Source organism: Amblyomma maculatum, chromosome 9, assembly GCF_055883805.1.
Source record: "Amblyomma maculatum isolate TAMU_Amacu chromosome 9, ASM5588380v1, whole genome shotgun sequence".
NCBI lineage: Eukaryota > Metazoa > Arthropoda > Arachnida > Ixodida > Ixodidae > Amblyomma > Amblyomma maculatum.
In genome coordinates, this window is record NC_139352.1 from 53,193,973 (window position 1) to 53,216,906 (window position 22,934).

Genomic DNA, 22,934 nt, shown 5'->3' on the forward strand with positions numbered 1-22,934 from the left:
TTTGTCTTAAATAAAATCTATCTATCTATCTATATATATATATATATTGCCGCGTGCCTAGCGCCGCGCGACTGTCGTGCTTGATGCCGACGACGACGAAGCGTTGGTTGGCTCGTGAGGCGCGCTGGTGCTGGACACTGTCATCGCAGCTAGAAGAAAACCTGACTGTCGGGTTTTACCTTTACGGTACCGTGTACCTTCACGGCTCCCTGTTTTGAGTCGTGGCTTGAATCGTGACAATATATATATATATATATATATATATATATATATATAAAATCGGTGGCGCACGGTAAATTCTACATACTCCACTGATCTTGAAATAATTAAACTTGATCATTTTATGACTAGCTGTTACTTATACACTATGAACAAATGAAATGAAACGCGCATAATAGATAAATTAGTATGATATCCAAATGAAACTTTCTCTAATAAGAACACTGCTTGAAGCTTCCTTGGGAGCTAGCTATCTTTTGAGCCTACTACACTAAGGACACGTTGAAGAAGGACACGTTCGCGAATCAACCACGTTTAATTCTTTAAACTCCGTTTCATACCTCGAAATGTTTTTTGCAGCATGTATCACAGGTGCAAATAAATGTGCATTTTGCAGATATACTGAGTTGACAGGCAGGAAGAGAAAGTTTTTTTTATTTGTGTATATTTAAATACTCGCCACACTGGACGCTGTACACAAAACGCTACCGAAACACAGCAAGAGAACGCCGCCAGAATGTGCCAAAACTGGCATTTATGTGGATCTCACATGTTTTGGTACACACATCGTACTTGAGTCAGGCGCTCTGCGACGCCAGAGCAGTTCATGACGTCAGCAACATGTGACACATCACTATAACTCGACAGCGCAAGTGGCCAGAAGGCGGCCGCTGAAGGACTACTAGATACTACGCATGTAAGTATTTGTTGGCGAAATATGAATGGGCCGGTTTAGATATTGTTCAGCAGTCTCTAGCACTCTTTGTAGAAAAAAATATAAATCTACGAAAAGCTGGCTTATATGTCAATATGTGAAAACCCTATTAATATACACTGGTGATATCGTTAGTGACATATAACCGTCCAGAGTGCCAAAGTTAAAACTGGTAGTTAAGAAAGAAATGTCAGGCTCCTGCCTTAAGTTTTGTGTTTTCTGCCACGGTTTGCAAGAATTGAGTAGCGGGCTTTCAATCGAGAATTTCGTTTCTTTCTTTTCACATTTCACGGTTAAAACACATTTTCTCCACATTTAGCAAGCGATATTAATTTCTTCCACGATTTGCTGATTATCGTAGCGTTGCTGCTGCAAAGCTGAGCAGCAAACTAGAGACCCACTCAATGTCGCACTATTTAATATTTACTATGGGTAGGGACATATGACAATGTTCATTTTCGTGCTTTAAACAATGTGTCCAGAGGCGTCTGAATATAAACCTTAATTGATATCCGAGATGCCGACCAATAATACGCTGTATTTAAAATACAATTTCGCATACATCTGTAGCATGGCGCAGCCACTCTTTGTCTCATGCATCAGTTTCTTGTGGTCCTTCAGCGGTCAGTTAAAGCCTTTGGCAAGTGGTCAGGAGAAAGTTACAATGGAAGAACTCTTACAGAGCATGTCTTGGGGTTGCGAGAATGAGCACATACACTTCTATAAATGACCCTGCTTGATACCATCAGCGCCAAGTGGCGTTGACACCCTATACGTATGTCTTAATTCAGAAAACCATAGATCTGCGATACATTATAATTAACAATGTATATTACTGTAGTATAATAGTCAGTGTGAGAAATAGTTTCTTACAAGCAACTATCTGCATTTGAAAAAAGTGTCTTGCTTGGCCTGATGAGGTGCGTTGACTAGAGGAGGTGCTTTTAGGGCAACCAATATTTCTATTCAAGCATCAAATTCTAAATCCCCTCCATTCTTTTACTGCTCTGTTGGTTAGGCTTCTACTATGGCGAGACCTCGTTGAGCGTGAATGTAGGTGCGTTGAAGTGAGCTGAGGATGCTGGTCGCGTTTCTGGAAGGTGGCCGCTTTCATCGCTGGGGATTACAATCGAAATGAGTGTATATTTCTACAGACAAAATGCAGATAGATTTCAACTGCCAGGAGTCGCTTTTACTTATACGACCATAAAAAAGCCAGTATATAAAACTTCAGTGCCCTGCGTAGTGCATGGCATTATTACATCACAGCACGTAATTAAAGCTTCATTATACACTGCACGGCCAGAGCAAAACTGCGGAAGGCAGGTTTGTAAGGAATTGATAAGCGTCAGCTGATCACTGTATTTGATGGCAACGTTTTTCAATAATGCAGCCAAAAGGTCAGAGCCGAAACAATTACTTTTCCTGCGGTGCTAGTATACTCACTAGGCTATTTTGTCTGTTCTGTTTAGAGAATAGTAATTAGTAGCAGCAATGGTTCGGAGGTATTTTATTTGCCATCCAGTTTTAAAATTTAAGCAATTGCAGAAAAAGCACCGTAATCCCGGTCAGGTTCTAAAAAACTGCCATAATTTGCGCCCGCTACTTCATGCTTGTAACCACCCAGCGAGCACCCTACTAGTGGTCGCTCTGCAGCTGATTTGTTAGTAGAACGGCACAGCTGCACTGCCTCCGCCTATTTGCCTTTCTGCTAATTGACCAGAAAAGCTGAACGCTTTGCTCCAAATATGGCATTTTGTTGTCACTAATTGCACCTCAATTTATCGTGCCAACTGTGTCAATTGTAAAACTTTCGCCGCACACAGTATCGATATGGAATTCACATACAAGACCCCTTGTCAGCTGCGTGTACTGATTTGTATGCCCGCAGAGAGGCAGGCTTTACTGGCAGCGTTAATGCCAATTCACCCTGAAGTAAGAATACTCTACGATGAATAGTCCAGTATCATAGGACATTCAGGAATGATTGTAACGACTCCTTCTTAATAACATTGCTCGCGACTTTCAATTATTTAGGATTACATGACGTCGCACACTGGCAGCTTGGCCCACAACGTAGCAAGCAACTATGTAACACTCAAAACAGCAGAAGGACACCCTTTATGCCATAAGCAGAGCACCAGGAAGGCGAGTTTTTGACAATACCAGCAATTATTACCAAATGGCATGGGCCAAGCGGGGAAAAGTAAAAAATACACGGATTACTCAGAGGGACAGTTTACAGGCCATCCAGTAGAGGGACAGTTTACAGGCGACCCTGTAGACATACTCGCGCCTTAGCGGTCGGATCCCTATCACAGCAAGGGAACTATGGGAACGCCGGCAACAAGGCTGTCAATTCATTCTTAGCCTACCTATATTTCACCTATATGCCACCTGAATAACAATAAATATATGCAACGGTGGTCATAGCCAAGGTATCAATATCGATGCTGACAACACCAATTTTTTGAAAATATGCAATCGTTGTTTTTGAAGCAATGCAGTTGCAATCACCAGCACACTGCAGCGTTACTTTCACTTCAAAACAAGCATCAGTGGAAAAATGCAATTTCTGCGCGTTAAGCTATGAGTGATCGCTCATATCATATTTTTTTTGTATCCGGGCATTTTAGTCGGCACATGAAAAATAGATAATTTTTGGCGTACAGAGGCTTTTACACGAAAATACGTATGCCTATTTATTTTGGCCTTTTGAAGACAGGGTTTTCCACAGAACAGACCGGTCTGTTTGAATTAACAGTTCATCGTGAAGAAGCAGGGGCCTTCAATCAACAAGTCACAAGATCATCTTTACAAGTGTTTTCGCGTGCGAACGACGATATTAACACTCCGCCCGAAAACCCGCTAAAAATGCGAAATGGAGCATTGCCCGCATGTTTTGCCTGCTTTTACTTATTTTTTATTCGGTACAGGAGGAGAAGACTAAGTGACCACGAATTGATGAAACTTTCACATGTTCTCGGTGTAGGCTCTAAGGCGTACACAACTGAACAATGCCACCGACACTGAGGGTAAACATCCCTGAACAGCATTCACGAGAGACAAACAACACTGTACTCAGAGGCCGACGAGCAACCGCGCTTTTCTGTACAATAAGCAAATAACAATTGTCATAAAATAGAGGGTCCACTGTCATCGAATAGGCTTGATTACCCGGAACTCCATGAACACTGCAGTCAGGAAAAATAATTGGCAATGTTGAGGAAGGGATCACAACAACCAGGGCACAGGCACAACGAAAGGCTTGTTTGCCGCACAATCAACCAACACACGCACACACACGCCGTCATCGTTGAGATCTACATGGTCTCAGAAGTCTGACGTGCTATATAGAAAAAAAAGTGATATGACGTCCCAATCCCCCACTCTTTCTTGTCTGTGTCGCACTACAGTTCGCACACAGTACATCCTGATGTGCTCTTCCATGAGGTGTGCCTTGTGGGACGCTGCCGCGTACTTTGGTTAATCTTGGCTGGCCTCGACTCGACGCGAAGCCGGCCAGCTGTTTGCTATAGCTCCGACGTATCTGAAGCCTTTCTTCGGTCGAATCCACACAGCAGGACACTTTTCAGGAGCCAGCGGAATGACTTGTTGTATTCCTTGCGGAACTTGCCTTTGAAGAGGGAACAGAAGAGATAGCAGCAGTAATGCGTTATCAACCGCGTCATAACTTATCAGCTAGGCTACGGATATTTAAACACGGCATCCCTCTAGGAGCCACACTACGTGCCGTTTTCAATGCAAAACAAGTCTGAAAACTGTCCCAATACCTTGTTGGTCTGCCTGCACAAGCGGACAGTCCGACGAATAGGAGCGGTTTCTTTAGAGTTTTGGGAGTGGTTTTGTACTGAGAGACGTTCGTATTCTGTCTCCAGATGTGTTCTGTAAAGCACTGCTCTACATAGTCCTGGATATTCCTTCAAATTTATTCGACGAACTGCAGTCCCTGGCTATATTTTTATTTTTTTGACAGGCAAAGGTGAGCCACTCATCTCCTCGTACGCAGCACACTTCGTCTAACCTAATTTTTTATATTTGACAGTAAACATTAAACCACGGTTATTTTCATATTGTCACATCTTTTATCCCTTGGCCTTTTTTCTAATACCAGGCTCGAAACTTTAATTTGTTTCCAACGCTTTTGTTTTTAGCCCTAACATTTTTTGCTTAGATCTTTATGACATGTTGCAGCTGTAGGATTGCCAATACAAAAACCATTTATTGTGTACGCTGAAAAATAAGAGCTCCAGCTTTATACGAGAAGAATTGTTGCTTCTTAAGGGTTTTTAAATAACTGATCATAATACGGGAATTGGAGATTATATTAAAGTGTACAACGTTTCAAGATAAGATACAGAAGCACTGGACACTTCAGACATCCTTTTGATGGGTATACTTTATGCATCCTCCATCAGTAGTGTGACAAATGTGCTGCCGAACACTTTTGCACACTGTGTTCGTTCATTTGAAAGTCTCATTACTGTGTCATAAAACTTTCCTTAAGCTTGGACATGACTGTCTTAATACCGCTTCCGGCCGGTCATATTGTCCAGCACGGAGAGGACCAATCATTCCGGCAAAACATAATATTCGTCTCGTGCAAGGCGACGGAGAAGCATTGCTTCACACTTACCGCTCATGAAGTTGTATACAATGGGGTTGATGGCTGAGTTGAAGTAGCAGAGCCAATGGGACAACAAGGAGGCTACGCTCATGAGCGGCGTCTGAGGAAGATCCGTCGTGTACCTGCGGTTGAGATAAATGCCCACGTCGGATTATATCAGCTATTTTTCATAGCACGAATAGACTTTGCTCGGCGTTAGGGCAGAACTTCTGTAGTATTAGATTTTGCACGGCGATAAAAGCCCTTGCATTACTGCACCAAAACCTAGTAAAAACTGCTTTTTATCAAATCTTCAACTAATTCATTTTTTTAGGCAGAATATGTGTCACTGAAGAAATTATCTTTGTTTTTAGGCCAACCGTTGGGAAACGACGGAAATGTCATATGACAGTTGTTTGTATATTGCCTGTCAGAAATCCCCCTAGCTAAGTTATATCAAAGGAAGCGCGGCCGTTAGAAAATGCAACCGCAATATCGTGTGAGAAAGTTTTCTAATATCGAATACTTCCATTAACTCTATATAATAAGTTCAATTGTCGCACAATCTTTATTGCTGTCACCCACGCTACCACGCTTCATCTTCTCATCTTCTATATTTCCAGAAATGACAGGACCCGATGCAAACCCCTTCTCATATTTTCCAAAGCCGTCAAACCTTTGGCAGGCAGAGGTGAACCTTTATGCTGCACTCGAAGGTAAGTAAGTGTCAATTTCAAATATTTATGGCCACAAGATATTGTGCATTACCTCGCCTTCTATGAGATATTATACCTTCAGCAGTATTGCCACAATCCCTCAGTGGCACTGATTGAACTTGAAATGCAAAGCACACTGCTGTGCACAGCTCTTGGCGGCGAAAGTAAAGTCTCAATCACTGCTAAACTCAGGGATGCATTGGGAACAATAGTAGTAACATCCCCAGGTATGCGGAATTTACTGAGTCAAATATCCTGCACCGCCGTAACAAAGCAGTCGTTCAGTTGCGCACTTTGGCCTCCGAGTCTCATAAAAGGCGTTAAAAACTTTCAACGGTATGGTACAATTCGCAACTCTTTGACCAATCCAAATGGTGGTCTCAAAAACGTAAAAAGGAAAGCTTTTTGTTATTGACAATGTAATATAATCCTTGGCTTTTCCACTATGCGCTGCCTGGTCCTCCCCTTGCCTTTATGCTAATCTTGCACGCCAAAGTACTCCATGCATAACAATCCGAAGCAGATATTTTATGAGAATTTTAATGATAGTTGGCTTTTGCATTTAAATAAACTGGACATGGTTCAAGAGAGAGCCTCTAGGAGCCCAAGTCTTCTCAGTCACTAAAACTAAACTCTCCTCAGATTACCCGCCTCTTATCATAGGGTTCTGAATCAAGTGACCATAGCTGTCAGTACATACAGCAACAATCGGTTCAGTTGGAGCTGGACCTACTAAGACAGTTACAAGAGCGCATAGTGACATAGAGAATGAAAGATACACAAGCCTAAGAGAGCTGCGTACCTAAGGAGGTTGAGCGTATGCACGGGCAGGTAGCAGAGTCCGAAGAGGCTGACCACAGCGATGAGCATCTTGGCAGCCTTGCGGCGCGCAAGTGTCTGCGGTGGAGGCTGCGTTCCGGTTAGCGAGCCGACCTCGTGAAGTGCGGGCATGCGCCAAAGCACACGCGCCATCTGGTAGTAGGCGGCCGACATGAGGGCGCAGGGTGCCACGTAGAGCAGTACCACGAGACAGAGCTGGTACACCGAGGTGTATCCATGAGGCCACGTGTATGCGCAGTCCGTCAGGTACAGAGCACCTGAAATTATGACAGAAAGCCGAGCGTTGGCGTTAAAATTTGGAGCCAAGGATTTATGAGATAGGCAGGAAACTTGCTGTGTTTAGTTACCTCTTCGCTCTGGTCTAGGCAATTTCTCGCTGATCAATGTTATAAACGAAGGCCCGTGAAACCCTAGAGTTGACGATGCATATCAAGTGTTCTAACTAAATGTAGAGAGAGAGAGAGGGAAATAACGTTTATTGGCACCCGTCAAAAGGTTGGCGGGGATACGAGGCGCAGTTTTGTACCAGCCTTCTCCTCCCCCCAGCCGTCGACCTGGATCACTTGGATCTGAGCAGCGGCCAGGGCGAGACGGATGACTGCACGTTGCCCTTTCTCGTCCTGTTGGAGAAGTAGTGCCTACCAAGAATCTTCTATTTCATAGAGTTAAGTAACCTCTAGCTGTTATTAGTGTTGTTGCTCTGTTTAAATTCTGTCCTGTTATTGCTCTACTGACTGTATTGTATAATTATTTTATTTATATCATGTTCACCTCCCACTCCTGTTATAGCTTCGAATGAAGCTGCAGTATGTAAAAATAAAAAATCTGTTCTGACAGGTCCTCCAAATCTAGGACACTTCCATACCATGTGGATCATGTACGCTATGCCATCGCAACGTTTGCACCTGGGGCTAAAAATGTCCGGGTGCCACTTGCTGTAAAGTTGGGGGTTCGGGAGTACTGCAGTTTGCAGCTTACGCCTTATAACCTCCTCGCTTTTGGTGAGTTGCTTACACGCTTTTGGAGATATTGATCTGCCTAATTTGTAATGATTTAAAATATCTTGGTAGGTATTAAGGTCATCAACGAACTGTAGGGGCTCTACATCGCGCAAGGGGTACGGGGTTGCGCATAAGACGTCAGTGGGATCCCGGAATTTAGCTAATTCTCGGGCCAGTACGTGCGCTTTCTCTTTCCCCCTCAACCTCTGGTGCGCCGGTGTCCAAATGAGCGCGACCTGCTCTGCCGGTGGTTTGCCACTGGCCAACACTTTTGCTGCTATGGCCGAAATGCGGCCCGCGTCAAAGTTTTTAATCGCTGATTTGGAGTCTGTAACTATAATTTTGATCTGTTGTTGGGTTAGAGCTAGCGAAATGGCCATCTCTTCAGCCTCCGTTGCGGTCGAGTGTCGGGTGTTGCAGCAAACTAGCGAGCCCCGTTTTCTCCAGTATCTACTGAAACGCGTCCCATACCGTCCGCTCATTGTGCGGCATCTGTATATAAGACGTGCAGTCTGCCCTCAAAACGGGCTTGCAGCGCTGCTGCTCTATTACTCCACCGGCTCTCATGGTAGACGGGGTGCATGCTATTGGGGAGCGGAGGTATTTATAATTTGTCCCTGAACTGTCTGGGAAGCTTGTCTGTACGTCTGGAGCATGTTTGCGGCTCCTAGCCCAATTTCTCCAAAATGCTCCGACTAGTACAACTGCGCAAGAGTGTCTGGTATTGCGAGGTCGTTGCAGCCTCAATGAGCTCTTCAAGGGTATTGGAAACCCCTAGTCTCAAAATCTTGTTTTTTACTGTATTAGGTGGTAAACCTAGTGCCGTTTTGATCCGTTTACGAATGAGAACATCAAGCTTCTCCTTTTCTGCCTTGTAAAGCCGTAAATACGGTGCCACATGGACTATCCTACTGATTATGAAAGACAGGACTAGCCTGTATATAAGCCTGCATCTGCTAGCCATGTCAGACCAACTACAGGTTTTGAGCGTCGTATGGCCTAGCATGCGATATTTTTTTGTGGTCCAAAGTTAGTAAATATTCAAGATTTAATAGCTGTCTATTAACCATTCATTTATTTATCGACTAAAGCTACAGCAATTTGTACATGGCACCATTTACGAATCTTAATTTTAGCGCCCTAAAAATAATCTATCGCGGAAGTTCTTATCCAGGGCATATTTAATGTCACAGCCAGGATCTCACTTCATACAAACGTGGGTTCTGTTATTTGGGGCCTTACTAGCCGAGCGCAAGCTAAGCCACTACATAGTTTTACGGTTCGGCGAGTGATTCTTCAAGGCCACTATAAATAGCCAATATATGTTAACAATAGCTAATTGCAAATACGTCTTTCAGGAATTATTTGAGATGGTGTACAGCCTCCGAACTGATACATTCTTGCTGGGGTGATAAATTCTAATTTAGCTAAAAAAGGTTACTAGCAATAAATTTAGACGAAGAAAAAACCTCCTGACTAAACAAAGCTACTCTCAAAATGCTCAGTTCTTTTCACTTGACCAGATCATTCCTTCATTATTGAAGGCTTTGTAACATCATCGAGTTTTTATAATATGGGGAAAACATCGGTTAGGGAGTTACGGTCATTGTGCTATGACAAAGCGCATTCGCTAGATGGCTGCCTTGAAGGTACGACATGCTGTTACTCGCACCTCTCTATTACCCTATGTCCCTAGCCGATAGGGTTCTTCGATCGTAAAATTAGCTATTTATCTGGGAAGTCCCTTAAAATGGAAGTTCTATGTTTTAAGCATACGCCAGTGAATGCATTCTGCACATGCTGCTTGATGTACGACGCTTCGGTCTACACTGGCGTTTAATAGAAAGGAGATAATAAAGCTCAAGGCTTCCTTCTATACTTGTTATAAAGATTGTAAAATTCGCCTGTGCATATATCTCTGAAGCTGCTTGTGTATACTCACCAGCGACAGGTCCCCTCCGCGTGTCCAGTACCACGAGCTCGGGCAGCATGACTAAGCACGACACAATCCAGATGGTACCGATGGCCACTTTAGCCCTTGGAGACCCTTGGGAGCGGAGGGGCCGACAGATGGCACGCCACCGGTCCAGTGAGATGAACGTCAGTGTCAGCACCGACACCGACACGGAGACACACTGCGCGCGGTAAAAACGAGCATTGTTGGCACACCAGATGAAGGCGAAATAAAATTTGTGGTGAATATGCACCTACCGATGGTTACAAAAGTGATACCTTCTTTGGAAGCGACATTGAGGTGACTCACGTCCTCAGTTGAGTCAGTTGACTCACGTGCATAAAGACAACCTAAAACCTATACGTCCCTGAGTCATACATGTTATGACAGTGTTCCTTGGTAGCTCGCCCAAGTCATTGCTTCAGCTGGGAACATTAGCGAGTTTACCGTGGATATTTTGTTCTTTCGTCCGACTTCTCATGTAAAGCATTATTTTAAGAAAACACCCATCAGAGAGTTCTAATATTTTAGTATACCTTTTGAGTAGAGTGCATTGGAGTGACCGTATTATAGCGAGCACATCCTTGATTTGATTGTCGTTGACAGCTCTTGAAAGTGAAGCAAATAATTGCCTTGCCATGGCTTAATTGGTCTTAAGAGCTAACTTGGAGGCTAAAAACCGCCTTAATTATGGGATATATTTAAAACACTAAACGTGGTGTCAACGTTGTGAAGATGTGTAGCGAAGCTAATCGCTTCGGTGTAACATACTTTGCAGTTTTCCTTATATCTGCTAAAATGACAGTCTGGAGGCGTTACCTGACCATACCACCTGGCTGAAGTTTTGACACTGCCTAATTACCATTTTTACGCACATGCAGCATCAGATTTTCACTGATTCACTCCATCATGATGTTTTGTTCCTCACTTTCTTAATTGCTGGTTCCGTGCATTCTATAGTAAAGGCTTGACGTCTTTACCGTTCAGACAGCAGCTGATCGCGTAAAGCAATATGCAAAAAAAAAGTAGAAACTGCAGCTGACTTCTCGCTATAAATTAATAGCAGTCCTAAAGTTTTAATTAAACCTTGAGAAAGTTTCAATACATAACGCTTCCTCTGAGGACATTAATTGAGGAGCGCCGGAAAGAAGCGCGGACTGACAACTGCGACAAGAAAGAGAACAGTCAGGCGCATATAGTGGAAGTTCGGCGCTTTTGCAACGACACAGCTTGCCTGTTTTCGCTTTTCGAGGTCAACGAGCACTGTAATCTCACCCGTCTTCACAGGTCATTAAAAAATTGCCCACGATTACGTTACTTCCTAATGCGAAATGTGAGCGCGGCTTATCAGCTGTTTCACCTTTTCGATAGATTGAGGCAAATATTTCGATCAAGACACGTATGCACAATTACAGACAACTTTTTTTTTAATTTTTCACACGTATTCCTTCAAGAAACACTCCACTAACAGTTCTTGGCTGTCATGAAAAAAGCTTTGTGGTAAGAGAAAAGAAGACAGCAATTGAGTTATCGGAAGGTTGCGGTAAGCAGCGCGTGGGCCCTTAGAAACGTTGCGCTACGAATAGATAGCAGCGGCTGACTGATGCCGCTGACGCCGCTAGCGAGTGAAGCGAGTGATAACGGGATGCACGCACCGTGACCCGCTGAATGCGAGTCGGTATCTCGGCAACCGGAGAGCAGCCTCGCCGCCACGCAGGAAGAAGGGGAACGCCCTTCTCCTCTTTCTGCATAGCGGCGACGGTGTTCTACGCAGTGAGGTTGTTTTGACTCGCTTACGGCGGGAGCGGCATCAGTCAGTCGCTGCTAGCGCTGCCTCCGGCGATCCCCCCCCCCCCCCCCCCCTCCTCCTTTCCTCGTGTTCTCCGGTTTCTGCGCGCGCTCCTGCCCCCCTCGTTCGTCGCTGAGTGTACTCCTCCTCTTTATGCAAGGCTCCGGTTTTTCAAAGCGCCGGCTCGAACTGGGGGGTTGAAATGGGGGAGGAGCTGGTTACGAGGCAGACGCGGTCGACGCCGACGACGACGACGACGCGAAACCTAGGGACGGACGCCAAAGAGCTGCGCTCTAAAATACTGCACGTGTCGCTACAGTAATTGTTCATGTCGCAAGCTCTATATTCAGTAACATAGCGCTCGGTCTTTATGTTTCCTCATTTCAGTGCACTGAGTTTATTGAAAGCAGAACTTTGCTCGAGAGGTTTCCAACCATATGATTAGCTTCTAACCCGCGGTGTGCGGTCTAGAGACTTTCCTCTGATCAAACGGCCTGGTCAGGGGAAACTGGTAACTTGCATAATCAAAGAAACCGGCTTGGGTTTCATGGCGGAAGCCTATGTATTGGTCAAGGACAAAATACTATAGAAGCAGCTCGATGCTTATCGTAAGCACACCAAAACATACCAGACAGAAAAAAAATTATTTGGGAAGTTACCTGCAAGTACAAGACAATCTTGCACAACGCTGCACCAAAGAACCATGTTTCCGTAACGTCCCATAGTACGGTTGGTGGTAGGCAGACCAGGATGACCAGGAAGTCCGCTACAGCAAGGTTCACAATAAAGTAATTGGTGACGGTCCGCATGCTCTGGTTCCGGTACACGGCCACGCACACGAGGCAGTTGCCCACCAGTCCTACCACAAATACAGCCACATGCAGACCGATGAGAATCCACTCATAAGCCGAGGGGAAGATGTACTCCTCCAGGAGGTCCAGGTATTCCGCCTCAGACACACACAGTTCGTTGACACAGGAAGAGACGTTGTGCGCGTCACCTCCGACGTACGTCTCATTCAGTGGTGGCGGGTCGAGGTCGTCCATTGCGTCGATTTTACTGGGGCGCTGCAGGACTGCAGCTCTCAGCGCTCCAGCACTGAACACATGAAACGCGGGGGGTTCCTGCGCAGAAACAACGTGAACATGTAAGGGAAGTATTAAATTCGGTCAGTTGTGCAATGGTGACGTAGGTCATGAAGGCAGAGGCGACATATATCATGATAAATATTACACAAATATATGTGACCGAACAGAATTCACGCTTGGCAAATGTTCATTGGCACTACCTAGTCTGGCGGTAATATGGTATTTAAGATTCGCAGACTAATGTATTATTTTTCCGTTATAATTTCTCGCCCTTCTCTCCAATCAATTACTGTGCCACGCCTGTCGTCCAATAACAAAATATATTTTTATGTGAGGCCGTGAATTGAAATTGGCGCCAGAAATAAATGGGCGCTACGTTAAGGTCGTGCTGTATGCGGCGCACGAGCGAGGCACCTTCGTGCCCAGTGCCGCGCACTGACAACGCTGGAAAAAGTACGCATCACCATGGAGTGTCTATGGCGCACGCGCTGCAGTATTGTCGCAAGACTTCGTAGGCTGAAACCGGCCGAAATAGTTCGACTGCTACATGAAGCTTGAAGCTTATCCTAGAGCGACTCCCATCGCTTTGCACACGCTCAATGCTGTCTACGCGATTGCAGCACGAGGATATTTAAGCACATATCACTCATTTTATGCTTGCTGTAAACAAAGCACTTTCCTGCGCGCGGGGCTTCCAGCAGCGCCTCAGATGCCACCTCTCCCCGCAAAGCTCCATTAACATATTTATTTTTATGCTGTTTGTGCCTGGCGAGCGGCGAGTGCCGCCACTCTAATACTGCGATGAACCTTTCGTTGTCGATGGACTGTGCGTAGATCTCTACGTACCGCAGCACCGATGTCAAAAAAAAAAAAAAAAAAAACAGCGGTCGCAGAGACGGTGCGACAGGTAGTTCCGGAAGTCGCGAGAACTGCATCCTCTCATTGGTGCACGCCAGCCAAAACCCGGCGAGCTTCTGCCGGTGACAACGCGAACGCGTAGTGAGCACCGCGGAATATGACATGGACAGATCTTTACTCCGCGCGCGCACCAGCTCGCCCCTGGTGCCTCATGCATGCGCAGACCGACCCTGGCGTAGGTTTGTGCGCTGAGGTGCGACGCTCGTGCGCCCCATAAAGCGGGGCCTTTAAATTGTAGGCAAATACGACAGTTTAGTCTCTGTGCCGTGCGCTGGAGAGTCTAGAACGACACCCGGTGACAGAAATGCAGATTCTAGGGCTGTGGCCGCGGTGATCGTCGACGGTGAAAGCCTCCCAGGCACTGCTCCGTTTTTCGAGGACCAAGGACCTGCACGCTAGGCTGCGATTTTGCTGCATGCTATACTGTCTCCCTATTCCTGCAACTTCCTTTTATCATTCACCTTTATATCCATTCATCCACCTTTACCCATTGCAAGGCAACAAACCAATTTCTTCTTCCGGTTAACGTCCCTGCTTTTCCCCCTCCACCTCCTCTCAACTGCCATGAGCCAGAAAATAACATGGCTGCCAAGCGTTTCCTTCAAAGGTTTTATTTTAGCACCGTTTAGGAAACTATAAGCACATAGCGCAGTTCTGACCTTCAAGATATGCAGAAATATGCACCGTTGATACTTATTTTTATGTGTTCCATATCCTTCGCCAAATAATAAATAATGATTTGGATATGATGTGCATAATGTCATGCAAAATGCGTGTTGATTTTGTCATCTTGATAGATAGATGGATTTATTAAAAGGAAAAGGCAGAGAAGTTGGCCCGAATAATTCAAATCTGGCCTGCTACTCTGCACTGGGGAAGGGGAAGAAGAGAAGAAAGAAGGTCATGATGAGTGACGATTTGGGAGAAGGCATATGAAATATATATACAGACACAGCAGCTTGCTTTACAAGCGCGAATCAAGTCCGCTGGTGCTCAAATAACGGCAAAGAGCACGCACTGCCTGGAGGCCCTTCCCCTTGTCCTGCCAAGCGCCCAGCAGCAGTTTCTACGAAAGATGCTTCTTGTCTAAACGCTTCAAGGAAGCAGCTAGCACATTTCTTTCGTTCGCATACTCTGGGCACACCAATAATACATGGCCCACAGTCTCTGGGATGCCACAAGTTGAACATTCCGGCAGTGCACAAGTTCCACATCGTTATAATAAGGTCCACAGAGCCGTTAGCATCGTTATTAGAATGTTTCACAAGGGAAGTGCTGTGTAACTGCAATTGTAGCCTGTTTACATTAACCTTTGCAATTTTGTGACAATGGCAATAATATTTATTTCCTTTTCATATACCTGCAACACTCCTCGCGCCACGACACCCGTTTCAATTCTGTAAGCGTCCAAGAAGCTGCATGATTAGGCAACTGACATAAAGTGAAACACATTTATCAGGAGCAGTACTAAGGGCACCTTACCTATCGAGTTACCGATATAAAGCAGCGTTTTCCATTGTTATTTTGGGCATGCCCTTCAGCACAGAATCATCGCATATCAAGAGCGAAAACATTTACGTATGTTTGGTTCGCTGTCAGGTGGAGGATATAGCAACGCGGAGTTGCTCATTCGCAATGTAGCGACTACGGACACCTCAAAGGAGCCATTCCTCTCGCTTTAGAATATCTGCAAAGCTCGATCAGCTGCTTCTGAATTTGGTTTTTGACGTATACAGACAGCCTGTCTCTATTTATGTTTTCTCACCCGGTACCAGTCGTAATAAAGCCCCCATCGAAACAAGGAGAAACAAATCACAGTGATTTAAGGTTATTACACCTTTCCTAGGGCAAAAGGACTGTTCAGTCGGTGCTTATTTTGTTGTTCCGTTTTCAGGCGACCTGAGGCAGTATATATATCAAATGGCACAAGGCCAGCTGGTACAAGGACAGATGCAGCCACCCATCGGCTTTAACGAAGTATTGAGGAACCGAATAGAAACGGTAGAGTAGAAAAAGGATGCGCTAGATCTTCCCTGGACCAGCGCAAATAAGACAAACAGCGGGAGGCCTGACGGCTGAAGATTGCATTGAAGTGTGCGCGCGGCAAAGATACATTCGCTCGACGGTGGGTTTCTTTCGCAGAACCTTGATGGCTATTCCGGGAATCTCGCTCTAATTCTACCGTATTGGAACCATAGTGCGCTATCTCAAACAGAACACTGATGAGCAGCGAGCAGCGAAGAGAGAACTACGGAAAAAAATAAACATGAAAAAGCATTCTGGGAAAGCGGGTCTGTATCTTATTAGCGCGAAAGACAGTGTGTGCAGTCTAAGGTTTCGAAATTAACTACGCAAGCAATTGTTGTTGCAAGCACATGTTTTTTTCGGAGGCAGATAGTGATTGCGGTTCTGAGTAAGAATGTTGCCTTTCGCTAGCCAGCGTAGGTGGCATAATATTATTCTGACTGCTTCACAAACGTAGCGAAGTTTTGACTGGAAATTCGCAGAGAGCCGAAGTAGCGGACGTTCGTAAAAATAGTCTATATCAATTACACTTTTTTCCACAACGTATGTCGGTGCCACGTTCTTAACTCGAACCGACACAGTGTGGTTGCACTTATTTCGCAATGAAGAGATACTGTAAAGAAAGAGGAACTGTAAAGTACTCTAATGGTCACCACTTGTTAGTCGTTTGGTAAAACTATACGTAATGACTACCTCGATGTGCTGCAAACTATACAAAAATACGGTTAGTTTGTTTTCCTCAAATACTTAAAAATGGATACGTAATTTTGCACAGGCATTTGATACTTGCCGTTACAGATACTTTATTGCTGGTAGAAATTAAAAGCCCGAGTTCTGGAAATTGTTTTGAAAAATAAAATTTCCGAGCTTTTTTTCTGCGACGGCGCTCTACATTCCTTTTTTTTTCTGTCTGAAAATAATTTAATGAACATAGGTCAATGTTATAACACCGAAGGCACGATGCTCATGGTTTTGTGCATTTCCAATTTCATTCTGTAATAACTAGTGCCAAAGTTCAGCCAATTCTTTCTTGTGTAGTTCTCAAGAACTGTTCATCCGCTATTATGGCAACCTTCAAAAACGCCGGATCGTATCTAATTGTCCAATAATAAATAACGAAATAATGAAGAACGCAAAAATGAATGAAAGAATAAAAACAAACAAGTCGATCAATGAAATAACAAAAATAAAGGCCACAACACTGTGCATGTTAATTTTTGTAAGATCGAACGGCGTGGCATTTTACAGTGCCATTAAAACCGCCTGTAGACTGTGGAAAAAAGTAGCCTTTACATGAGCGTTCGCGCAGTGCATGGCGAAGGAAACGCTGATTATATTCTGTCAACCTATTCACGAGGACGGAAGGATATTTTTACTTAATTTTATTCCTACTCTTTCTAGTGCTATCAACAACCTCTGGAACATTCACCCTGGTGGGCGCTTGTTTTCCGACCCAAGCCAGGCTCAAAGCCACTTGGAGGCAATTTAGTAGAAGACTCAAAAGTGCCTCACTATATATGCATTATCTGAGCCAGGTCGCCTTGGAGTGATTTTTAAATGGCAGGAAAGCCTTCGCATACTTATTCTCTTCTTATCTGACAAGCAACCTGTATTTATTGCGAACTCAAGCACCGGCGTCAACATAATTTAAGCGGCTTGCCAAGGGGTTCATCTTTGAAAAGCTGTAACCAATATAACCTTAGGAGTTTTGAAACGCTTTATCAGCATATTGTGTCTGGAATTTCCTAACACTGGAATATAAGACGACACCATGGCAGCGGATTTAAGAAGCGAAAACAAGTTTATATCTTTTATCACATTTTGTACATCGCGACAAAGTGTCATTCATTATGTATTCAACAAAGTGTCTCGAATAGACGAAACCCTATCCAGGCTAATTTGAAATCATGGCATTTATCCCCAAATTTAAGAGATAAATCGCGTCTTTCGAAAACACTCTTATCTAGCAGCTTTAGTATATTGTTTTTTTGTTTTGCTGTTTTTTTGTGTCAGGAGCAGGACAGAGCTCAAGCAAACTAACACATTCGCACTAGTGCGGAAGAAATTCTTGCCATAATGTTAGTCCTATGACCCTGTCTGCGGCACTGGGCAATCCTGCCTATATTTAACGTGGGAATGTGTAAAACGTTATGTTTTTTTTTCTGCTCTTCCAGCGACATACGCTCACTGGAGAGTTCACGTAAACACCTTTGGAAAACAAATTTTTGCTATTCCAGAACATTCCTGTCCATGGACCATATGAACCTATGGACCATATCACGCCACGCTTTCCGGTCTCTCACTATCTTCTTAACATCACATAACTTCATTTGCAGCGCCTCGAAGATGCCATTTAACCACCGCGTTCGCTGCCTACCACTTCTCCGGCGACCCTTAACCTTTCCCAACATCAAATCTTTCTCTAGCGACTCCTCTCTTCTAATCAGATGACCAAAGTAGCTGAGCTTTAAGTTTAGAATATGACCCTCCAATGAGCAGTCACGGTTTATGGTCGACAATATCGACTGATTTGATCTTCTGGCAGTCCAAGGAACTCTCAAGAGTATCCGCCAGCACCGCAATTCAAACGCGTCAATTTTTCGGTGGTCAGCCTTTTTCACAGTCCAACTCTCGCATCCATACATCACAACTGGAAAGACCATAGCACGAGTTATACGGATCTTGGTTGGCAGTCTGATGTCTCTGCTCTTTACTAGGCGGTCAAGGCTAGCCATGGCTTTCTTTCCCAGAAGCAGGCGTCTCCTAATTTCATTGCTGCAGTCTCCTTCCGGGGTAATCTTGGAGCCCAAGAAGAAAAAAATCTGTCAAAGCTTCCACTTCTTGTTCTTTGATGCTCCAGGACTGGTAGCTGGTAGCTGGTAGCGTAGGCTGCCAGCCCACATATAAAACCCTGCTCTAACCAAGCCATACGAACGTGTTTCCGTGGCATATAGGGGGTAACTTAAATGCAAGGGTCCTGGCAGGCTGATTATGTCACCCTCGCAAATGAAAAGAATTGCCCGAGTTGAAAACTCTTCCCATATTAACGTCAGGCAACTCTACGGCTAATCAATGCAGGGCCATGTCAGCAGCCAGCTACCATATGCTAGAGCCATGCCCATGATTTTTCGCTCACAACTACAATGCGGATTTTGTGATGAACTAGGCCTTTAACGCTATTGCAGTAAAATGAGTGTATCTTGTATACACCAAAATTCGAAACTATCCTTCGTGCCCTAGCCGAGCTCGTTAATCATTGTCCTACGCCGCACTTTCTTTATCGCACTCGGAAATTTCCGAAAAGGAAACCCCTAACAGCTATTGCCTCAAATCATCGGACGGCCTAATGCAATCCCGCCATAGGTCAGCAAATCTCGGCAATCACCAATGTAAAAATTATCAGAAAGGCCCACAGCATCAAATCTCATCATCATTATTGTTTGTTTTCTAATTTTCCTCATTTTTTTCACTGACACTGCTAGCATTGCCGACGAATTTTGTTGAACGGGACCTTTAACCTGCCCCGTAAAAATTTTGAAATAAACCAGTACGTATGCAGGCAACCGGTGCCAAAGTTTGAATGCATGTAAAGGAGAGTTATAAACCACAGAAGGTACGAAGTTGAGCATCGAAATGAAAAAGAAGCTGCATTCTCTTACAGTGTAGAAAAGGAAGATTAATTATGGCGGAATGGCTCTAACCCGTCTTTGACTAACGTGGAGTGAGCGGCTTAAATCGCAAAGAAACAAACAGAAAACAGACACATTTAGCTCGTGTGGAAAATGTCAGAAAACGGTGTAACAAACTCTATTTTAAGGCAAGTGGTCGGTAGTAATACAAATGCCAATATATCCATAGTCACTTTTTTAAGGCAATACAGTTTAGCAAGTTATGAGATAATGCCAATGAACTGACGGCAGACTTTACCAGAACGTAATTGAAAGATTATCAGCCCGGGGATGTAGGACACATGTTCAAGAGTAAAAGCAAGTAAATAATTAAAGGGGGTACAAATTTCACAGAAAGATAAATGGTAAACTTCGCGACAATATTGTAATACTGGTACATTTGTGAGGCAAGTATACCGAAAACTGCGTGGATGGTGACCACCGTGAAAGGATTGGTGGAATGCCGCGAGAGCGCAGCGACCTCATATCACCTGTGAGATTCTGCAGAGCACACCACCTGAATAGGGGTCCATCGTGCAACCAGAACTGCAGATTGGTGAAGACGGGTAAATAAATCATTAATATAATTAGAACCCTAAACATGTCCCGTGAAAAATCATTCAATCGTTTTGTACCTTGTGGATTCGGCTAGATATTTCATATTCTATTTTTTTTTCTTTGTCCGAATTGTATTTGAGTTGACGTCCACATATGCCTGCCGCTCTCAAATTATTTCCCTCAATACGTCTTGAGACAAAAATGCGAAAGCATCTATTTAAGATTTTATTGCGATAAAGTCGTAACATTTCTTTGATTTTATTTGGCATTTACAATACCCAAAAGAGACGTTCTCGTTGTTTGCTTGTTTTTTGAAACGTTGCAAAAGTCACCTGTCAATGTCACCATTTCCAGGACAATTCAGAAACAGTGAAGAAACTGTGTGGAACTTGTTTATTTATTTTTTTACGAACACGCTTTGGCAGCCAGAAAAATAAAACTGATAACTCATAAAACTCCTGGGAGCACTAAAACATCCTTACTTGCGATAATGCGAAAGCATTTGTGCATGCGTTTGCTTGTTTGGTGGTCGGGTGCTGCTTCTTATTATGCTTACGTCTGTTCATGGGGTTTTGCCTTAACTCTTATTCAACTGCATCATGCGTTTTTAACAACTGACGGCGTTTTTAAGACAATTGTATTCACTAGACGTACCTTTATTCCGATTCAAATGTCGAATCATCGTGGCACAGAAAAAAAAACAGGATTAGCCCTAGCGAAAAAACCGTATGAGTCACAATAACCTCATACAAATTTCGCATACTGAACTCATACTAAACTCATACGAATTTCATACAATATCATATGTTGAATAATATTTATATGAGATGATATGAGATTGGTACGAGTTTAGTATGAGATTAGTATGAGAAGTTTGTGTGAGCTTATTGTGACCCGTAGGCTTTTTTCACTAGGAAGGTGTTGATGTTATCCTGTTTTGTTTTAATTATCTATACATAATGCATGCACATAGAACATTATTTCAATGTAATAAATACAATGTTGAAGAAAAAAAGCGCAGTGGCTGGGTGGCGGGTTGGCAGCGTCCCCGTCAGGCACTCTGGTGGCCCGAGTTCGGTTTCTACATAGCATAATACCTTTTCTTATTTTTGTTGAAAATCGGTTCCATGCATACTTTATTGTGACAGATCTTGGTCACGACACTCGTAAGAGCTGTAAATAGTCCGACGAGAGCCACATGCCATTGTTTGATACAACTGATTTCACGAAAGAAAACAAAAATTGATATAAAGATTGTACTCGCGGATGACAATGAAGAAAAGCGCAAGGCTTGCTGTTCTTCACTGATCTGATTCAGCGCACCGTACAAATGACACTGTCCCCTCGTTCCCACTTCCTACATCCTCCTTTCCCCCTACCCTGTTCTTAGAACAGGCAGCGGTTATATATTTCGCACTAAGGCGTTTTTTTTTTTTTTGTCGCTTCCTTCTCAGAGCAAATACTTTGTCTTCAGAAGAAGCTCTCAGATCGTTCCGAGCTGCGTGCATCCGCTGTGGTCAGATTGCACTGTCAGCACTCAGGCTAACAATTGCTTGTAAATGTGGCCCTCGGAAGTCTTTTCAATCTAGGACAAAGTCACATTGTAACACAGACGAAAAAAGTCCGAAAGTATGCTTTCAGAAGATTGCCTTTCTTTACGAAAAGAATCTTTTCCAGCACTTGTTATTTGAAACCATAACGCTTGTGAACTATCGAAGCATAACTACGTGAGGGTCTCTCTCCTGTAGCCGGGCAACATCGGGCCGTCAAAGCTTTGAGGGGTCGTACTCCATAATCAACAACTTTGCATACGCGCCCACTAAAGAGTGCTAGGATTGAAGATAAAGAAAACTTTCGACGGTGAACATCGTCAAAAGCATTATTATTGCAAACTTTGTACACACAGCCCACCACGAAGGGCGTCTGCTTCTTTACCCAACGTACAGGGGTGATCAAAAGTTCCCAGGCCACACTGTCTTCTTCTGAGCAGTATAGTGAGGCAGCTACGACAGCGCCAAGTGTCAAAATAACTGTGCAGGGTACAAGAAGCATTATGCTGACCTCCGAGACAATTGATTGCATTAATGGAATTTCAATTGCCAAAATAAGCCGACCAGAAGCAGAACTTGCGGCCTCGGTACGTTTGACTACCCCTGTACATTTTAAGTGGTTGTAGCACTAAACGGTTTTACGATCTCTATACTTTCGGTTTACCTTTGTCGCCACTATGCTGGTGACGAGAAAAGCTTTCATTCCCTCAAGTATTCACCTCGTTTTATTTGGCGTAGTTAGAAACTTTGTATTGCCCTACATTTATGCTTTCCACATTCCCTGGAAACGTTCTGGAATAAGCGTTGTCTTTCTTAAGACAGTCGCTTTGATCCTCTCAGCTTTGTAACGTGCGAGATGCTGCAAATGCCTATTTACAACCAGCAATAAAGCTATGATAACGGTGGTCTGTAAAGCGGTGATCCGAAAATTCTTCCTCTGGTGGTTTCTGCCAGCTTCCAAAAATAGCACACCAGCTGACGAGCGCTGTGCTTGAATTTTTGTTAGCTCCAATAAGTTGCGGGTCGCTGCGTCCCAAAGCGTGAAAGGGTAGCTGCCTGATGGCTAACCTTGACCTACTTCCGGTCACATGCCCTTTGTCTGAGATACATGGCCTTCACTCCGTGATATTAATATCAGTCTAAGCCAAGCACTAGAACATGTTATGTTTATACAACTCGAGAAGCCAGTAGTTAAGGTTCGCTTCCCTTTTTTTCTGGACGCATGACGCCCACTTTCTACTAATGATGGTATTAGGCAGCGCATCC

The 22,934-nt window shown here is 44.0% G+C and overlaps 1 protein-coding gene across 4 annotated transcripts in view; it reads right to left on the minus strand.

Moving 5' to 3' along the window:
• Positions 1-638: 638 nt before the first annotated feature.
• LOC146179073 (orexin receptor type 2-like) overlaps positions 639-22,934 on the minus strand; it is a 607,445-nt gene continuing 585,149 nt past the window's right edge. For all 4 annotated transcript variants that reach the window (XM_084578780.1, XM_084578779.1, XM_084578778.1 and 1 more), the window contains 5 exons: positions 12,521-12,985; positions 10,061-10,253; positions 7,080-7,374; positions 5,592-5,704; positions 639-4,571 (listed from right to left, as the gene is read on the minus strand). In XM_084578780.1, the coding sequence (XP_084434906.1) occupies positions 4,468-4,571; positions 5,592-5,704; positions 7,080-7,374; positions 10,061-10,253; positions 12,521-12,907 (1,092 nt within the window). In that variant the 5' untranslated portion in view covers positions 12,908-12,985 and the 3' untranslated portion in view covers positions 639-4,467. The remainder of the gene's footprint in view (positions 4,572-5,591; positions 5,705-7,079; positions 7,375-10,060; positions 10,254-12,520; positions 12,986-22,934) is intronic.